Source organism: Schistocerca gregaria, chromosome 4, assembly GCF_023897955.1.
Source record: "Schistocerca gregaria isolate iqSchGreg1 chromosome 4, iqSchGreg1.2, whole genome shotgun sequence".
NCBI lineage: Eukaryota > Metazoa > Arthropoda > Insecta > Orthoptera > Acrididae > Schistocerca > Schistocerca gregaria.
The window spans coordinates 737679137-737700589 of record NC_064923.1 but is presented as its reverse complement, the minus strand read 5'-3'; the positions used below and the strand labels follow the sequence as shown (position 1 = coordinate 737700589).

Below are 21453 nucleotides of genomic sequence, written 5' to 3'. Positions count from 1 at the left end.
TAAATTGGTGATCCCTTGATGCCTCAGAATATGTCCTACCAACCGATCCATTCTTCTAGACAAGTTGTGCCACAAACTTCTCTTCTCCCCAATTCTATTCAATACCTGCTCATTAGTTATGTGATCTACCCATCTAATCTTCAGCATTCTTCTGTAGCAACACTTTTCGAAAGCTTCTATTCTCTTCTTGTACTAACTATTTGCTGTTCATGTTTCATTTCCATACATGACTAAACTCCATGCAAATACTTTCAGAAATGACTTCCTGACACTTAAATCTATACTCAATGTTAAATTTCTCTTCTTCAGAAACACTTCCCTTGCCATTGCCAGTCTACATTTTATATCCTCTTTATTTCAACCATCACCAGTTATTTTGTTCCCCAAATAGCAAAACTCCTTCACTACTTTATGTGTCTCATTTCCTAATCTAATTCCCTCAGCATCACCTGACTTTTGCTTTTGTTGATGTTCGTCTTATACCCTCCTTTCAAGACACTGTCCATTCCATTTAACTGCTCTTCCCAGTCCTTTGCTGTGTCTGACAGAATTGCAATGTTATCGGCAAAACACGAAGTTTTTATTTCTTCTCCATGGATTTTAATACCTGCTCCGAAATTTTCATTTGTTTCCTTTACTGCTTGCTCAATATACAGATTGAATAACATCAGGGATAGGCTACAACCCCGTCTCACTCCCTTCCTGACCACTGCTTCCGTTTCATACCCCTCGACCCTCGACTCTTATAACTCCCATCTGCTTTCTGTACAAATCGTAAATAGCCTTTCTCTCCACGTATTTTACCCTTGCCACCTTCAGAATTTGAAAGAGTATTTCAATCAACATTGTCAAAAGCTTTCTCTAAGTTTACAAATGCTAGAAACGTAGGTTTGCCTTTCCTTAATCTTTCTTCTAAGATAAGTCGTAAGGTCAGTATTGCCTCACGTGTTCCACCATTTCTACGGAATCCAAACTGATCTTCCCCGAGGTCAGCTTCTATCAGTTTTTCCATTCGTCTGTAAAGAATTCGCGTTAGTATTTTGCACCTGTGACTTATTAAATTGATAGTTTGTTAATTTTCACAACTGTCAACACCTGCTTTCTTTGGTATTGGAATTATTATATTCTTCTTGAAGTCTGAGGGAATTTCGCCTGTCTCATACATCTTACTTACCACATGGTAGAGTTTTGCCAGGACTGGCTCTCCCAAGGCTGTCAGTAGTTCTAATGGAATGTCGTCAACTCCCGGGGTCTTGTTTCAACTTAGGTCTTCCAGTGCTCTGTCAAACTGTTCTATTAATAACAAATGGTGATCTAATAATTCTGGCTTATTTTAAAGGAATATACATTAAAAAATGTAATTTTAATCAAGTGCCTTATGCCAATCGTGGCTCATTCAACTGTTACATGCTATAGCTTTATTTGTAGGAGAATCTCAGATATTTATCTTGAGAAAATTTACTTGCTTTGTCATGCGAGTTTCCCTCTGGAAGAATACAGATGACTGGGCTCCTACTATGAGCAGCTACGTCACATTTGATAGTGAGCCTGCCCCACTGAATTGACAAGAGAGCAACTGCTTCTCAGTAAATTAGCTCGAGGCAAAACAATTGAACTTCACAGTTAGTAATAGAAACAGGACTTACTGTCACTCGCTGATTGGCTCCGGATTCTTGTGCTTATTAATTCCGTGTTTTGTTTCTTTTATGCATTATTGGAGCAGTAATGGAATTACTGAACGGAAAAGATAATTATGGGTAACGAGTCTTGTTCTGTTATGAGCAACATACTAATATGACACAAAACCTGAGGATCTGGTTACAGATCTCATTAAAATTGGCAATGACATACCAAGAGCAGAGCGAGCAATGGAATAATATGACATAATGCATTCCCTAGATCTTCGTGATCAAGTTGTAGGTTTTTTTTTAAAAAAAAATTTGAAATTGTATGCAGCTCAATTGCATTGGTGTAGTTGACGCAATCAGTATTTGTGGGTAACAGATAAAAGCAAGTGAATGCAAGGCCTAAATTACATGGCACTTAAAAGACGTCTATGCTAGCAGAAATTGGCAATAAATTACGCTCACATAGCACGGAAGGCGTTGATCTGAGATGTCTACTGAAGCCAGGAAGTGTCTCAAATGCAATAAGGAAACCTTTGAAAAATGTGGAAAATTAAGTTGTGAGCTTAACACAAACATTAAAGTATGTTGCCATAAATGATGCAGATTCAGTACCCATAGAAGAAAAACAGGGAGTTAATAAAGAACAGAGACAAAGACTCCGCAAATGATGTACTACTTACTGTAGAACATGCAAAAGATATTTTAGAATACCTCAGGGCACTTGAAGTAAAATATCCATTGAGGGCAAACTTCCTGTGTGGCGATTCTGTGTATATTTGCGGTAATCTCTAAACAACAAAAATTAAATATTAGAAATAGAATACCAGATCTTGAAGACCGTGGATTTCATTTCATCTAACTAAAAAGCACGCAATATCTCTTAATTTAGCGTCACCTACTTCTGCACACGTCTAGGTTGTTAGACTACAAAATTAAAATTGTAGGCGGCATGAATCCGTACAAATTTTACGTATATACCTGATTCTCACGAAATAATTTTGTGAAAGCAGCTTTTTTACGAGAATATGACAAATTCTAATAACTATTTAAGTCTGCAAGTAAGAAGGAACTAAATATGTCAAAAACTGGAACGTTATAGGCACTGAAGATCACTAACCTTTCGTATTCTCCCGGTAATATCCAAACACGCCCAGCTACAACAACATTCCACTAACTCAAATTTGACAAACCATCTGTCAGTTGTTTCGCATGTCTGTGATCGCTGATAAACACAGGTTGGTAAATAACACGAGGCAAATATTTGAATCTGAATTTTTGTTTTATCAAACTTTGAATGTTTATCAAAAACTTGACCATGGTGTGTTTTTTTTAATATTACGCAAAATTATAGCGTTAGTCGCAATAAAATCTTGCGACAGATATTTAAGCTAAGAGCATCCAACATATATCAAAATATCTGTGGACTGCGCAACTAAGCAAGCGTGTTTTCGTTGAATTTATGATAGTAGTGGTGTTCCTAGTTTGCTAGTTAATAAACATAATTTATTGATTATGGTTTTTGCTCGATAATTGTAATTTCGCACAGCACATTTGTAAGGAACTATTTGCTGAAACTGCTTCCGGTTTCTCAGATTTCAGTAAGTGACCTAGACTGAAAATTTTTGAGGTTAGGTGGTATAATCAAATTTTATTTTTTGTAATTACTTGATATGTTTTGTATTTTTATGTGTTTTACATTACAATGTGTGAGATTAGGATACACCTTGAAGTAGATATACTTAGCGCTTGTTAGCCGGGTGTTTCTTATTTACGGGAATGAAAAATATGCCGGCCGTAGTAAAAAATGTCACTGCATAAAATGCAACTTGTTGCAATTTTTACCGCATTGATTTGTTTTGAGAACAATACCTGATTTCACACACCCCTCATCTACGGTTTGAGAATAGGATGAGATCATTTCCAATCATTCTTGTTTTCTATTTGTTGGGTGACAGAACATCGTACTGTGTCTTAATTTGGTTTTAAAGATTTTGGAAGAATTATATCTTATTGTGTCCCCGTTTAATGAGGAACATTGTTGTAATAATTGACGACATATAGGAAAAAATGTCGTTTTGCGATTTATCGGTGTATTGATGCTAAGCAGTTTGCCTTAACAAGAGGTAATGTAGCTGGGATACTGAGGATATAGTTTATAAATAAGAAAAAAGTACGTTCAGGTTCATAGTGAAATGAATTTTTGCAAGATTAACAGATTATGCTCAAAATTTGCTCCTCCGATGTAGAATGCTGCAATACGTAAATAACGTTTTAATATTTTTTTAATGTTCTTCTCTCTGCGTGACTTATATTTATTTTTCTGCTTATATTTATTTACATATAAACGTACATCAGAATCTTATAATTCTTAAATCCCTCTGTGTTGTAGAATCCGTAAAGCAGAAATGAGAGATGTTTCCATTTTAAATTTAATTTTGCTGCTAACCACATTTAATTTACTGTAGACATATTCAAAGATTTGTTATTGTAGTGATTTAAACTTTCCTGTGCCAGAGTAAGATTTTTTCCTGCATAGGGAAGTCAGTTTTGTTACTGCTGTATTTGTGTTTAAATTGAGTGTACTTATCAGTGACAAACTTCACATGTATTATGATTCTGTTGTCAGTGAGCTACAGCACTCAAATAATTGCCAAATTTTGAGGGTGTGCACTAGATATTCTGCTTGTACTATATAGTTAGTGCAATGAATACTTTATGTATAATACAAAACACTGTATTAGAATGTAGAACATTAACAGATGGTTGTTGGTTTGGCTCTCAGTCTGAATACTAGTTTGATGCATCTCTTCACTCCCCATTAGTCTTATTGTGTGCAAGCCCCTTCATCTCTGCATAATGGCTGGAACATGCAACTACTTGATCCTGCTCACTTTACTAGCCAGTATTGACATATCCAAAGTAAACTCACTTTGTGTCCTATTCATTGCCAAAGTCAGGGGTCATAGGAGAACCATTGTCATAGGTTTTAACTGTGAAAAGCAGTCCATTGCTTTGTCATTTCTGAAGTTACTCATCTTTAAGAAAGTAAGTCTTCATAGTTCAAAAACGTGCTGTAAGGATAACACATGGTGCCCACACATGATCATTTTGTAGAGATCTGTTTAAGGAGTTGGACATCCTGACTTCTGGAATTCAAAAGGAACAGTGATGTACATAATAATGATACCACAAGGAAAAATGGTACTCATTACTCCACATTAAAGTTACAAGAAGGGGGTGCACAAAAAGGAGTATACAATGCTGCAGCTAAAATTTTTTTCATAACTTGCTCAGTGATATAAATGTCTGACAGACAGCAATGCAAATTTAAAAACAAACGGGAAAAGTTTCTTCTTGACAACCCCTTCAATGTGTGCTATTGCGTAACATATGAAAGATAGTTGGTAGGAATTACTAGCTCACATCTCTGTATTTAATAGCAATAATAATAACAAAAAAAATGTAGCCTATTAACATTCAGCATATATAGTCATATTTACAAATTAATTTGTAATGCAGTTATAAAATGGCTCATTCTATATCATTACAATTTATCATGCAAGTGATGCATGGAACATGTAGAGATGAATAAATAAACAAATATCATACATTATACATTTTCAGACGTCTTGGACTTTCGCTATAATTACGTTTTCTTTGGTTCTGTATTTTATTATTATTATTATTATTATTATTATTATTATTATTATTATTATTATTATTATTATCATCATCATCATTATCATTATCACTACACATTTATGCCCCTACAACAGTATTTGACCTTGAGTGTTACATGATTATTCAATTTTTTCTTGTTTACTTCTTCATTTTGTCTTCCCAAAATCTGTTCATTCTTTGACTGTGCTTTTGTTTCCTTTGTTACATCCATATTGTTCTTCCTTTCTTTTACTTCAAGGATTGTGTTCATAATTTTGTTTCAGAACTTGTCTCTTTCATTTACTATCATTTCCATATTGATTCCTGAATATTTTGTGTGTTCTTCTATTTCTTGCAATCAATTTCTTTTATTGAACTGTTTGCTACAGCAGAAACCCTCATAGTGAATGCGCTGCTGTTCATTCTATATAGTTTTGAGTAGAATATCAGTCAGCATTTTCTGATCATGTTTGTGTAATTACCAACCCTGTTTATTGCTCCTTAAATTTTTCTGAGGGTTTACATTCTATTTTTTTTCTGTCTCTGTGAAACCTGATGCTTCAGTTGTGGTCATTTCTGATGCACAGAGTGCTTCTGGTAGTACATCTGTATTGTAGTGCCCAATTTTGTCTATTTTGATATGTTTCTTTTATTGTAGTAAGTCCATGTGAGTTTGTATGCTTCCTAAAGTTTTTCTGTTCTTATTGTCTTGTTTGAACTACCTATTTGCATATATTCTCTTCGATTCTTGAATTTTTCCACTCTATCAACCTTTCTGTATTTTGTGTGCGTGGTTTGAGCATTGTTCTTTCTACATCAGAGACTTCATGTAAGCATTTCTGTGCTTGTCTCTTGTTGCTAGGCACGACCAGGGCATCTGCAAATGCCAGATATTTTATGATTATCTTGTTTGTACGTGTTCTTCCTAACTGAATCCCCTTTGCTGTTTCTTCCCATTGGTTGATAATTTTGTCCAAGACTGTTGAATAAAAGTGGTGAGACACCATATCATTGTATTTCTCTGTGTCTGTCTCAAATGGTTCTGGGATTTCTCCCATAAATTTAATTTTGGATGTGGCATCAGTTGCATTACCACCCCAGTTTTTGTGCCTATTCCACATTCTTCTGGCGTGTCAAGGAGAGTCTGCCTGTCTGTGGAGTCGTAGGACTTGTTGTTGTTGTTGTTGTTGTTGTTGTTGTTGTTGTTGTTGTTCTGCTCTTCAGTCCTGAGCCTGGTTTGATGCAGCTCGATAGACACACAAACATACACACAAAATTCAAGCTTTCGCAACTACACTAAGCAGAAACATAGCAAGATTTCCACAAAATCTGATAACAATCCTCGAAATATATCAGAAAAACATATACATCTTGCTATGTTTCTGTTACTCTCTTACTGTTAAACTTCTTCCGTGCGTGGATTCTTTATTCAGTGGCATGGTTACAACTTGTGTTCCGCCATCTATTTCTCACACTACACCAATACTAGAACCATTAGTGACAAAACACTAACCTATCAGGGCCTTGCACAAGGAACCAGTCCAAAATTTAGTTGATATGTATTACACGGACATACTGGACAACACAATAATGTTGCAATAGAGCTTTAACATCATCAGTATGATGGACATAGAAGCCTAGAAAATTGAGCAATGGATTATGTCACCAATAACTCAAAATACATTACTAAAAGAATGCTAGCAAACTAAATTCTGCCGAAATTTTTACAAAGGCACAGATGGTGTTTAGAAAGGATAGATTGCAAGCAACCGGTGGTGGCAAGTTTGTTGCTGTTAGTAGTCGTTTATACTGTAGTGAAGTAGAAGTGGATAGTTTCTGTGAATTACTATGGGTGGAGGTTACCCTCAACAACCGAGCTAGGTTGATGGTTGGCTCCTTTTACCAACCTCCCGACTCAGCAGCATTAGTGGCAGAACAACTGTTCTCTGTTGTAGAATTTTAGAATATGTTTTTTGCTCACGTATCATGTTGCTTTTGGAAACCCAGAATCTACTCTGTAGGAATCAACATGAATTCTGGAAACAGCGATCATGTGAGACCCAACTCGCTTTATTTGTTCATGAGACCCAGAAAATATTAGATACAGGCTCCCAGGTAGATGCTATTTTCCTTGACTTCCAGAAGTTGTTCGATACAGTTCCGCACTGTCACCTGATAAACAAAGTAAGAGCCTACGGAATATCAGACCAGCTGTGTGGCTGGATTGAAGAGTTTTTAGCAAACAGAACACAGCATGTTGTTATCAGTGGAGAGACGTCTACAGACATTAAAGTAACCACTGGCGTGCCACAGGGGAGTGTTATGGGACCATTGCTTTTCAAAATATATATAAATGACCTAGTAGATTGTGTTGGAAGTTCCATGCGGCTTTTCGCGGATGATGCTGTAGTGTACAGAGAAGTTGCAGCATTAGAAAATTGTAGCGAAATGCAGGAAGATCTGCAGCGGATAGGCACTTGGTGCAGGGAGTGGCAACTGACCCTTAACATAGACAAATGTGATGTATTGCGAATACATAGAAATAAGGATGCTTTATTGTATGATTAGATGATAGCGGAACAAACACTGATAGCAGTTACTTCTGTAAAATATCTGGGGGTATGCGTGCGGAACGATTTGAAGTGGGATGATCATATAAAATTAATTGTTGGTAAGGCGGGTGCCAGGTTGAGATTCATTAGGAGAGTCATTAGAAAATGTAGTCCATCAACAAAGGAGGTGGCTTACAAAACACTCGTTCGACCTATACATGAGTATTGCTCATCAGTGTGGGATCCGTACCAGATTGGGTTGACGGAGGAGATAGAGAAGATCCAAAGAAGAGCGACGCATTTCATCGCAGGGTTATTTGGTAACGGTGATAGCATTAGGAAGATGTTTAGCAAACTCAAGTGGCAGACTCTGCAAGAGAGGCGCTCTGCATCGCAGTGTAGCTTGCTCGCCAGGTTTCGAGAGGCTGCGTTTCTGGATGAGGTATCAAATATATTGCTTCCCCCTACTTATACCTCCCAAGGAGATCACGAATATAAAATAAGAGAGATTTGAGTGCGCACAGAGGTTTTCAGACAGTTGTTCTTCCCGCGAACCATACGCGACTGGAACAGAAAAGGGAGGTAATGACAGTGGCACGTAAAGTGCCCTCCGCCACACACCTTTAGGTGGCTTGCGGAGTATAAATGTAGATGTAGACGTGACCTCTGAGAGAACAGAGTTTTGGCAAAGTGCACTTACAGTGTCTGCAGCTGTTGTTTTGCATACCGATATTGGCAGCAACTTGCACGTTGAACAGTGGTAACTGAATACAGTGACTTAATGAGTCGGTTACTGGTATCAAGTCATAATCTTCATTCAATATTAGAGAAGGAAAGTTGTTACTCACCATATAGCAGAGATGCTGAGTCGCAGATAGGCGCAACAAAAAGATTCTCACAATTATAGCTTTTGACCTTTAAGGTCTTTGTCAGCGGTACACACACACATGCAACTCGTACACACGACTGCAGTGTCAGGTAACTGAAACTGAGACTGCCATTGTGTGTGTGTGTGTGTGTGTGTGTGTGTGTGTGTGTGTGTGTGTGTGTGTGTGTTGTTGACAAAGATCTTAATGGTTGAAAGTTATAATTGTGAGAATCTTTTTGTTGTTCCTATCTGCTACTCAGCATCTCTGCTATATGGTGAGTGGCAACTTTCCTTCTCTAATATTGTTAGATTCCTTCCTGGATTTTCCGTTGTTTGATTTCATAATCTTCATTCGTAATTTCCTGTTGTTCGTAAACCAAGTAAGCTAGTATCTCGTTTGTTATGATAGAAATTAACTGTGTCATCAGAATTTGTGGCCAAATATGAAGTAAGACATACATGTAGGTTTCTGCAGTGATGAATGTAAATGAAACTTCTTGGCAGATTAAAACTGTGTGCCAGATGGGAACTTGGGATGTTTGCCTTTCTGTGCAATTGCTTTACCAACCAATCACGACCTGTCCTCACAGCTATGCTTCTGCTAGTATCTCGTCTCCTCTCTTCCATATGTCACAGAAGTTTTCCCATATACCTTGTGGGACTAACGCTACTGGAAGGAGGATATTATTTTATGAATGTGGCTTAGCCACAGCCTGGGTATGTTTCCAGAAAAAATTTTCTGGAGACTGAGAGGTTTATGTCCATGAATCAGCGTGGTTTTACAAAGCATTGCTTATGAGAAACTCAGCCTGCCCTTTTCTCACGATATACAGCCAACTATAATGAGGGGCAATAGGCAGATTCCATATTTAGAGATTTCCGGAAAGCATTTGTCATACTGTCCTAGTGCAGGCTGTTAATGGTTCAAATGGCTCTGAGCACTATGGGACTTAAGGCTGTTAATGAAGGTACAAACATATGGAATAAGTTCACAGATATGTGAGCGGCTCAAAGATTTCTTAAGTAGAAGAACCCATTAAGTTGTCCTCGACAGAGAGTGCTCATCAGGGAGAGACAAGGATATTGTCAGGAGTGCCCCACGGAAGTGTGATAGGACTGCTGTTCTTCTCTATATACATAAATGATGTGGTGGGCAGGGTAGGCAGCTGTCTGCAGTTGTTTGATGGTGATGCTGTGGTATACGGCAAGGTGTCAAGGCTGAGTCACTGTAGCAAGATACAAGATGACTTAGACAAAATTTGTAGTTGATTTGATGAACGGCAGCTAGTCCTAAATGTGGAAAAATGTAGTTAATGCATATGAGTAGAAAAAACAAACCTGTCATGTTTGGATACAGAATAAGGAATGTACAGCTTGACAGTCACATTGTTTAAATATCTGGGCATAATATTGCTAAGAGATATGAAATGGAACGAGCATGTGAGAACTGGGATAGGGAAGGTGAATGGTTGACTTTAATTTATTGGGAGAATTTTAGGAAATCACTGCTGCAGTTTCCAAAAGACTTATTCTTTCTAATGAGAGTTCAGCATTGAAAGAGGAATTGGTCAAAAGATTCTGTCTTGCTGCTATACTGAGCAGTCTTTGACAAATTTATCAGAGCTCTAAACTGGGAATAAGGAGATATAATTTGTGTTAATATTGCGTATCTATACCATATTTCTTTTACTGACAGTGTTGTGTTTACATCTAGTGCAAATAAACTTCACCGACTGTGTAATGGTTGAAGTTAGGTATCTGTATGTATTGTTTACACAAGGCGTCTTACGGTGTATGGTGGGGGTACCTCTGCTACCGCTAAAATTTTCCCTTTTCTGTGTTCCATTCACAAATGATGTATCGGAAGAATAACTGTCCATGTGTGTTGTAATTTTCTGATTATGGTCATTTCATGAGATATATGTGGGATGAAATAATAGGTCGCCTGACTCTTCTTTGAATGTGTACTCTCAGAATTTCAGTGGTAACCCTTTCCATAGCACACAACACCATTGTTGTAGTTAATGCCATTGGAGTTTGTTGAACATCTCCATAGCACCCCCACTCTGATTAAACTATCCTGTAACAACAAGTCACTCTCTGTTGGACCTTGTCTATCTCTTAATGTCTTTGTAGACAAATCTAAGGAAAAAAATCATATCACAAAACCAATAGCAAATAGGCTATCTGATTGTGATATACATATCTTATGTTGATTGTTGAAATTTGTCAGAATATAAAATTATTAAATCTGAGTACAGGAGGCTAATAAATCAGTCAAAAACTGGGAATTTTAGGAGATGGCTCAAACTCATGAATTTTGGATGGATGATTTAATACTTCTGATTCAAATGGAAAACGGAAAGCATTGATTAATAAAGTTACTTGCTCATTTGAAAATAGTTTTCCACTGAAGATAACTCAAATCAAATAGAAGTATAAAAATAAACCATGGATTACACAAGGAATAAAGATATCATGGGACAAAAGGAGACTATATTTATTATCTAGGAACAGCTCTGATGTTGGTATTGTGATGCATTACAAAGAATACTGCAAAAATATTGAAACAAGTAATCCAGAAATGTAAGCGGGTCATTCCATGTCAGTTCAGCCAGGGGCTCCAGCTCATAGTCTGAGATTTGACTGAAACTCAGTACACTAATTCTACCGTGTGTGGAAGACTCGTGTACAAAGTATTAGTTTCCCCTGCTAATTAGTTCCAGAATTATAACTTGTGAAAGAAGGTGGCATGACCAGGCAATTGCAACCCGCATCTGGAAATCTATCTTCAGGCCCAACTTCAGGTCTTAATAACTTTGGAACTATTCCACACAGTCCAGTGAAATTTTTACAACCCACTAACATCCATTTAGAGAATTTAGAGAACACACTCCATGAATCAAAACACCAACAACATATTTATGAGGGAAAATAAAAAATTCCAAAATGTGATTTAAAAAAATGTAATACGTTACAAGGTACATATTGTAGACTAATAAATAAGGAAAATTGGTATACAATACTTTTTGTAAACAATGTTGTATTTTTTAACATAAATTTTCCAATTCATTTGAAATGGAAATTTTATTTATGTGTATTCCCTGTTTTGACTTGTGGTTGTGAGAATATAGGTTTTAAATGCCAAAACCAGAGGGTGTCAGTCAGAGGACTTGGGGCATGTGACGGCATACTAGAGGAGACTGAAACACAAACAAATGGAAAGTAAATAGCATTGTGGGAGTTGTCACTGTTATGAAAATGAAATGGAGTGTAATGAAATGTATAACCAGGCAAATGGATTGTTGACAGACCAAGGAAGTTATTTGCTGGATGACAGTATATAAGAGAAGCCAGAGACAATGATCTTGTTTACTCTGGAGAGCCTATATCCAGAAGTCAATCATTGATGATGTGCAGGGTTTCTGTTAAGACAACACTTATTTTTCCATTATGTTGAACTTAAAAAAGGTGGTTTTCATTTTGAATGTAGAAAATGTTATTACCATTGTAAATTAAACTCATTATAAGTATCTGAGTTGTTGTCTCAGTGATGTAAACATTGTGGCAAATAATTGACAGGAGATGTACTTAAAACATCATGGCTTCTGTCATTAAGATCACTGTGTGTGTGTGTGTGTGTGTGTGTGTGTGTGTGTGTGTGTGTGTTAACAAGTCTGCCCAATCCCATTAAAACATTGTTGAAGGACATTCTGTCATTTCATAGTGGTCCATCCACTGTTCTTGGAAATGCACTAACCAGTGTCAGCTGTCAATACCAGAGTGCAGAGGTGCCCTATATTGCATTCATAAGAGGTCTTTAACATTATCCTTTACAATAATGCTAAGTAAAAATGGTCACACCATTAATGTTGAAACTACGTCTATATCTGTACTCTCCAAACCCCTTGAAGTGCAATTCAGAGGATACATCCCACTGTAGCAGTTATTAGAGCTTTTTCTATTCCATTCATGTATGGAGCAGGGGAAAAACAATACATAGTTTAAATGCCTCTTTGTATACTGTAATTAATCTAATATTATCCTCACAGTCCCAATGGGAGTAATATGTAGGGGGTTCTGGTATACTCATAGACTCATCATTTAAAGCTTGTGCTTGAAACTTTGTCATTGGACTTTCTCAGGACAGTTTCTGTCTATCTTAAAGAGTCTCTCAGTTCAGTTCTTTCAACATCTCTGTGACACTCTCCCATGGGCCAGACGAACTGTAACCATTTGTGCTGCCCTTCTCTGTATATGTTCAATATCTCCTATTAGTCTTACTTGGTACAGGTTCCACACACTTACACAAGTGATTTGTGAGCAATCTCCTTTGTAGCCTGATTGCATTTCCCTAGAATTGTACCAGTAAACTGAAATCTGCTACATGCTTGACCCACAACTGAGCCTATGTGATTGTTCCACTTCGTGTACTTGCTAAATGTTACACCAAAGTATTTCTATGAGGTTACAAATTCCAACTGTGACTCACTAATAATGTATTAAGAGGATACTACGTGTTTTTGTTTTGTGAAGTGCACAGTTTTACATTTTTGAACATTTAAAGCTATTAGCCAGTCATTGCACCACTTAAAAATTTTATCAAGGTCAGACTGAATATTTATACAATTTTGTTCAGACTGTACTTCATTTAGATAACTGCGTGATCTGCAAAAAGTCTGAGGTTACTATTAATACTGACTGCAAGCTCATTAATATATAAAATGAACAGCAAGAAACCCAACAGACTTCCCTGGGGTACGCCTGAAGTTACTTCTATGTCTGCCGATGACTCTCCATCCAAGATAATGTGCCGCACCCTCCCTACCAAGAAATTGTGAATCCAGTCACACATTTCGTCTGTTGCCCGTTCTGATGGTACCTTTGATAATAAATGTAGATGTGGTACTGTGTCAAATGCTTTTCACAGATTGAGAAATACTGCATCTACCTGACTGCTTTGATCTGTGGCTTTCAGAATGTCAGATGAGAAAAGTGTTAGTCAGGTTTCACATGTTCTATGTTGTTGAATTTCATGCTGGTTGGCATGTAGAAGTTCATTCTGTTCAAGATGCCTCATTGTGTTTGAACTTAGAATATGTTCTAAGATTATACAACAAACAAATGGGGAGGATTTTGGTCGGTAGTTCTGTGGATTGCTTCTGCTACCTTTCTTGTAGACAGTGTGACCTGTGTTTTTTCCCAGCTATTAGGCACAAATTTTTGTTCTGCGAATCTACAATAGATTATAGTCAGAAGAATGGCTAACTTAGCTCTGAATGGGTGCAGAATCTGATAGGGATTCCATCAGGCCCAGGTGCTTTGTTCGGTTTTAATGATTTCAGCTGTTTCTCAATGCCACTAACACTAACATCTGTTTCACTCATCTTTTAAGTGCTATGAGAACAAAATTGGGACAGCACTCCTGGATTTTCCTTTATGAAAGAACATTTGAAAACAGAGTTAGGGATTTCTGCTTTTGTCTTGTTACTCTCAATTTCAGTTCCTGTCTCATCCTTGAGTGACTGGACACTATCTGTGGTGCCACTAACAGCCATTACTTATGAACAGAATTTAATTTCTTTGTGTCTTGTGAAAAATCATCTGACAGTATTCTGCTACATTAGTAATTGTAGGCTTCACCCATTGTTCTCGTGACCCCCAAAAGTATTTCATTCAGCATCTCTATTACAGCCCTATGCTGTGCTTTATACCTTTTATGCAGTCGTCTGTTTCTTTAGACATTTCATTACAGTGGCCATATACCATGGAGGATATGTCCCATTATGAACTGTTCTACTGGGTACATATCTATTCAATGTATTTTCAACTTTTCTTTTGAACTTGGGCCATTGTTCCTCTACTTGCTCCTGCCATAACTAAAAGTTTCCAGTTCCTCATTGAGATATGACACTACAGTTTCTGTGACTAGTTTGCTGAACTTATAAATCTTTCTGCTTGTTTTAGTTGTCCTTTGTGATTTAGTATTCATTGTTACCATGACAGCCTCACGGTCACTGATATCAGTTTTGATGTGGACTTCTTCAAAGAAGCCAGGTCTGTTTGTTGGCATCAGCTCTAGTATATTTCCATCATGAATGGTGTTCTGAACTGTCTGTTCTAGGTACTTTTCAGAGAAGGCTTTTAGAATCATTTCACAGGGTGTCGGTTCGCCCCCACTAACAAAATTGTAATTTTCCTCATTGATTGCTGGATAATTAAAGTTTCCTCTGCTGATTATAAGTATGATTAGGGAACTTACATACAAGTGATGTGAGGTTTTCTCTGAAGTTTTCAGTTACATCAGGAGGAGAGTATGGTGGTCAGTACAAAGACCCTGCTATAATTTTAGGCTTGTCCTTGATACCGAGTCTTGCTCGAATAATGTCGCTTGCAGCTCCAGTTTCTATCTCGAGGGATTTTAGTTTCTTGGCTGTTGTGACAAATACATCATCTTCATTTCCCATTAATTTGTCCTTTTAATATACACATAAGTTTCCTTAAAAATCTCACTGCTATGTAATTCAGATTTCAGCCAGTTTCCTGTGCCTAGTATTATGTGAGTTTCCTTGATTTTCAAGAGCACTTCAAACTCTATCACTTTGTTCCGAATGATTCAGCAGTTTACTACTACAATTTTGATACTCTTGCTCATGGGGAGCATTCTTTTGGACCTTAACTTATGCTTACACTTACACTTAAACTTTAGGGTCTCTTATATTTGTTGTTATCTGGACTGGATGGTGAGCCACCTAACCTAGAAAGTCATTGTGTGCACACCTAACCCTTTTAGGGGCAACCTACATCTCTCAACCCTATGGCTTGACTCCAGTCAGACTGTGAAATATTGTTGGTATCTGATTCACTCCTTCCACTCGACTCACAACCAGGGGGCCGTGATAAATTCTGGGAATGATCCAAGTATGACCTTAGAGCCCAGACAACAGGCATTGTTTGTTCCAACACGCATGACAATATACAGTTGGCTGCACCCAGTTTCCTCAGTTGTGCCAGAATAGGCTTTTCAGTATGTTGATTGAGACGCTAAGGCATACACACTAATTGCACCTGGTATTCCTCTTGTCTCTTATTACCATTTCCCTAATGGCAATCATTATGCATTGTACTTTTGAACTGCCAATGATTAAGAGATCTGTGCCCTTTTGCATCTGCTTCCTCTTGACTGGGACAAACCAGGTTTCCGCCGAACAGGTGAAGTGAGTCAAACTGGCTGAGTTTCAGTTTCACTGAAAGACAGCACCTCGAACCTGTTGTTTTGGGGGATTGTAACAACACACTGATTCCTCCCTGGTTGCTGACTTCCCTATAAAGGATACTTGGATGTGTTCCGTGGGAAAATAAAGATGTAGCAAATTTATTGGTGTCATACCATATGACTGTAATTTTCAGCGTAGTGGATGTTTTCAATAGAGTTGCCAAAACCAGCACGAGGATAGTAATTAATAATAATTTTTGTTAGCAAAAGAATTCACATGACTCATTCTTTCAACAAATCATTTGATGTTTTGAAACAGACCACAATTGTGATAGTTCTACCATAAATTATCTCCAAAATTCAAGGGTGGTCATAATGCTCAAAAAGAAATCCTTGGGCAGATTGAGGCCTATCAATGTCATCTTAATCAGGATGAGGTCAGTAAAGAATAGCAATCTCATACTGCTCTATAAACCACCCATGCATCATTACCAACTTGTGCTAGTAAAAATATGTAACCCCCCTCCCCCTCTCTATTCACAGGATGTAGCTGTTACACTAATTGGTTAAAAAAATTACTCATTGTATAAGTAAACTGAACAGCATCAAACCAATTACAGATTCTCTGAAGCATTAAAGTCAAGGGGAGAAAATCCAGCATTTTACCACTAAGGCACCTGGACGCTGCAAGATAACTTTTAAACATTTATTTTAGGTCATTATTCTTCTGTATAGTTGTGGCCTGCCACAATTCCTTTTGTTGTGCCAACCTTTTCATCCCAGAGCAGCAGCTAAACTCTAAATCCTCAGTTATTTGTTATGTATATTCTAATCTCTGGCTTTCTCTGCCCTCTGTTGCTTCTTCTGGTACCTTGGAAGATATTCCCAAAGATCTTAATGATATGTAATCTCTGCTCCTAGTTTATTTTCCATATATACCTTTACTTGCTGATATTGTGGAAAGTCTTATATGTTTTACCTCGCTAGGTCTTCTAATTTTTAGCATGCTTCTGTAACACACATCGTATCTTTTCCCTCATGTTGTTATTCATTTCCAGTTCTGTACCTTAGAAATACATTTGCAGAAATTTCTTCGCCAGCTTCATACCGAATTTTATACTAGTAGACTTCTTCTGATGTGGAATGCTCTCTTTGACTGTGCAAGTTTACTACTTGTATTCACCTTGCTTAGTCCACAGCAGAATTCCTTCACTTCATGTACTACACGGCTCCCAAATTTGTTGCAGAGTTTGGTAATTATATCATTTCTGATGCTTCAGGATAATTTCATCTGCCTTGGATTTACTTTAAATCCATTTTCTGTGCCCAGTGAACTGTTATTCCCATTCATACATTCTTTTATTTTTACTCACTTTCACTGAGAACAGCAACGTCAGCAACAAATATTATCATTGATATCATTTCAGCCTGATTTTTAATTCCACTTTTGAACATTTTTTTTATTTCCTTCATTGTTTCTTTGACATATTTATTGAACAGTAGAGGAGAAAAATTCTCTGTCTTACGCCCTTTTTAATCTGGTCACTGCTGTGTTCTTATGTTCTCTCTTGGTTCTTGTAAATATTTTGTGCTATTCTTGTTGTTCCACAGCAGTACCTGTTTTTTGAAGATTTCAGACATCTTGTTTCACTTCACATTCTCTAACACTTTTTATAGAAAGCCTATGAAAGCATTTTGATTTTTCACAGTTCATGTTTTGATTATTATGTGTAATGTCAGAATAGCCTTTGCGCAGCTCTTATATTTTCTAAACCTAAATTCACTGTCATTTAACAGATAATCAGTTTTCTTTCCCATTCTTCTTTACATTATTATTGTCAGTAATGTGGATGCATAAGCTTCCAGACTGGTTGTGTGATATTTATTACATTCTGTCTTTGCTATCTCCGGGAATACTTGGTTGATATTCTTCTGAAAGTCGTGTGCATTTTCCCAGCATTGTAGATTCTATACACTATCTTCAGTAATTGCTGATTTGGCACTTCCCACAGTAATTTCAGAAATCAGTAGGAATGTTACCTGCCCCCTTCTACCATGTTTCATCCGATAGCTTCCAAAGCTGTGTCAAATTCTGACTAATATTGGGTGGCCTATATGATCTCTCATGTTTTCTCAGTGCCCTTGGTTAATGTTGTGCTCTGGGCTGTACTGTTGAATTGTTGTTTCCCTTTTTGCAAAATATTTCTATGACTGAACCAATCATCATCTTCAGGTGCTGCGAGTTGTTCTGTTATGTGTACTCAGTGCCTGGAATCCAGTCATTCTGTGAAATATTGTTGACCTCTCACCACTACTTGTTGCAAGTTTTGTATTTGACTCCTGGTGCCCTCTACGCTCTTTGATGTTCTTTTTAGTTTTTCAGAGCCTGCACTGATATTCCATGAAATGCACATTCTCTCAACATTTCCCAGTTTTGGTTGAGAGATCTTAATAAACCAAGTGCCTGTGTAGTTGGAGTCCAGAGTGCACATAACAGCACAACTTACTCCAACTGAAGGAGATTACGGGGTCGAAAACAACTCGATTGTACACCCAGAAATACACCATGAATCCCCTATGTCCTCCAATTCAACACACTTTCCATCTTCTATTACATTATCAGACTGTTCCTCCAATGTTTGAAGGCATTCAATGTATGTTTGCCATTTATGAACTCTCTTCTCTCAATTTAACATTGGAATTTCTTTTGCACTCAAATATTGTCGCCTTTACTTTTAATTCCGTAAGAGTCATTTTAATTTTTGCAGCAATCATTTCACTTAGTTTCCTTGCCCTTTCTACTGATTTCATTCCTAAGTGACTTATATTTGAATCCATTATTTGTAGTTATTCATTGGTAACAAAATAAATAAAAATAAAACATTAAATTTTGAAGTAGTGTCTTGTTGCGAAACAGAGATACAGCAGGTACCAAAAATGAAGTAATTTACACTCACAAAATGAATAAACAACAAAATGGACTCTCATGCCACCTGATGTTTATTGTATGTACAGTGGAGCATCTTGACTGATTTGAAAATTGAATAAACCATCCCTGTTTCTCCAAAGAATCACAAGATAAACACTCCTTTGTGAACTTGTATCAGTAATGCATGGCCTCACAGTGCCATAACCAGTGCATTATTTTGGAACAGTGTTTATTCTATGATTTGTTATATTTTGTGGAAAATGTAAATCAGTTTGTAGTTCAAACTTGCTAGTTGTGGAACGCACAGCTTCTTCCGTCTTTCAACACGTGTTAAAATGTGATTAGAGTCTTGGCTACAGCACTGTGCTATATCTATTAACAACAAAAATTGTACATGGTCATTGTTCTGATGTTGGATGTTGCTTCCAGGTGTCAACAACTGGTTGATGCCAATATTGTATTCTGGGAAAATGAGAAAAGGGGATTAAAAATACATAAATGAGTGGAGTGTAAGGCCTGTTGCTGTGGAGAATTTGCTCTATGTCTATGTACAGATAATTTTGCAGAAAATATGACCAACAATGGAAAATTGTTGGTTTATCAAAGCGATTCTGTGAAGAGTTGAAAACGGGAGAGGGGGGGGGGGGGGGTTAATGAAAAATCCTATGGATACTACAGAAAATAATGTGCTTTTTTTGTAAGGTTTTTATTTTCATTATTTTTTCAAACATTAGCTTCACTACTTTTAAAATTTCATGACTTTGATTAATTTCAAGTTACTATCAACACATTCTTTTAATTTCAGTTAATAGTATGGCAACTACCAGTGATAATGCTCCGAAGAATAAAGGGAAACCATCCCTAACACAAGATGAAGTGATACAGAAGTTCCAGACATTAAGAAATGAACAACGTCAACTTGCTTTGAAGCTATCTGAGCTGGAGCAGGATCTGCACGAACACAATCTAGTCCTGGAAACTCTGAAAACTGCAGACCCAGCTCGACGTTGCTATCGACTAGTGAGTGGAGTCCTTTGTGAGATGACCGTAGCTGATGTCTGTCCTGTTGTACGCAACAACAGCGAACAGCTGACACGTTTGATAGCAACACTTAAGGAACAACTGGTCTCTAAAGGACGTGAACTGGTTGAGCACAAAGAACGCTACAACATCCGTATACGTGGAGCACCTGATGACCGTCCACCTCCTGGTTCAGAAGAAGAAAAACAAGGCACAGGAGCTGTGGGCAAAGAACCTTCTAGTGTTCTGGTTGGAGGTAGCAGTGATGCAGCCATTGTTAATTGAACATGTTAATATCTGTGAAATAAATGGTTAATTGTGAACTTATTAATTAAAAATTCCTATAGCTAAGTGGAAAACATTTAGTGAAATGGGCAGTGTATCATTCTCCAGAATAATCTAAAACCAATATTTTCTGCACTACTATGTTTAATTTTTAACTTGCTTTTTGTACGCTAATGGAGAAAAGAGTGCTGAACACTTGTGCTTGTAACATACTCATAAGGTGGCATTATGTTACTTATGACATATTTGTTCCATATTTTGTTAACATGTAACATTCGGAATTTAGGTTTTCTTATATCTTTCAGAACAAAAGTATATATTTGATCATATTTGAAATCTACCTCACAAAAGAAATAATCCAAACATAACAATTTTGTTTTCTGTCCTGATTGTCAGATTTCTTATTTTTGAGCATTCACTTATAAATTATAAATACTCATGATGTAATGCTTGAAGATATATCTGTCAACTTTTCTTGATAATTCCTGACTCCTACCATCATTAACCCATATCTGATTCATCACAAGTTATATATGTACTAAGTTTTCATAATGTAACACTGGTTAAGTATACAATGATGTTTTAAAGTGTGTTAAATTTGTAACCATTCATCACAGTTTTATTTATTTGTGTATTTTTGTTTTAAGATTGGCCTAAATACAAAACCAGACATACCAAACATAAATGCTTAAGGACTGAGTTACACAAACTGATGTTAACTCTCTAGCTGACATGAAGAGCATTTTAAAAGTCATAAAGTTTTACTATGGAAAATATCTTCCTTGCTGAAATTTATCTGCTTCTTTTTTTAAGTAAGGATTTCATCTCCCAGAAGTTTTATTTGAATATCACAGTTCTTTAAAATGTATTGTGTTGTTGTAGGCAGTATAACCTTGCCTTCTTCAGAATTTTGAACTACCTTCTTTTAGGGTGAAAATATTAGTTTAATATGTGGTTCTATATTTAAACAGTGTTTTGGAGTAATCTTGACTGTTTAGATTCAGTACATGGTAAGATGTCAATTTTATATATCTCTCTCCCCGAAGTGATCACAACAGATATTTTCAGCCTACATAGTAATGTTATTAGGCTTCTGAGAACCCTGATGTTGCTGGCAACATATTCTGGGCCCATTCTTGATCCCAAACATCAGGAAACTTGATTTTCAGAACTTGGCTAAATGCACAAGTAAAGTTTATAGAATTGGTTCGAATTGCCACATATAAAACTCTTACATACACTTGAAACATTCATCATTCACTTTTTAAAACTAAAAATAACATAAATATCAAGAA

The 21453-nt window shown here is 36.8% G+C and overlaps 2 protein-coding genes across 4 annotated transcripts in view; one reads left to right on the top strand and one right to left on the bottom strand.

Moving 5' to 3' along the window:
* Nucleotides 1–2836, bottom strand: part of LOC126365849 (ras-specific guanine nucleotide-releasing factor RalGPS2) — a 364573-nt gene extending 361737 nt beyond the window's left edge. Inside the window, exon 1 of one of the 2 annotated variants that reach the window (XM_050008498.1) lies at nucleotides 2746–2836. The gene's annotated coding sequence lies outside the window, so the exon portion shown is untranslated. Of the gene's footprint in view, nucleotides 1–2339; nucleotides 2360–2745 lie in introns of those variants that run through there. The other variant, XM_050008499.1, reaches the window with a different exon arrangement.
* Nucleotides 2837–2903: 67 nt separating this feature from the next.
* Nucleotides 2904–20953, top strand: LOC126365848 (prefoldin subunit 2-like). Of its 2 annotated transcripts, none has more exons than XM_050008493.1 (2): nucleotides 2904–3226; nucleotides 19659–20953. In XM_050008493.1, exon 2 carries the CDS (start codon nucleotides 19667–19669, stop codon nucleotides 20156–20158), a length of 492 nt encoding a protein of 163 aa, XP_049864450.1. In that variant the 5' UTR covers nucleotides 2904–3226; nucleotides 19659–19666; the 3' UTR covers nucleotides 20159–20953. The 2 variants fall into 2 exon arrangements, with proteins under 2 accessions (XP_049864450.1, XP_049864451.1); XM_050008494.1 differs by having other exon boundaries at nucleotides 3031–3255.
* Nucleotides 20954–21453: the final 500 nt, after the last annotated feature.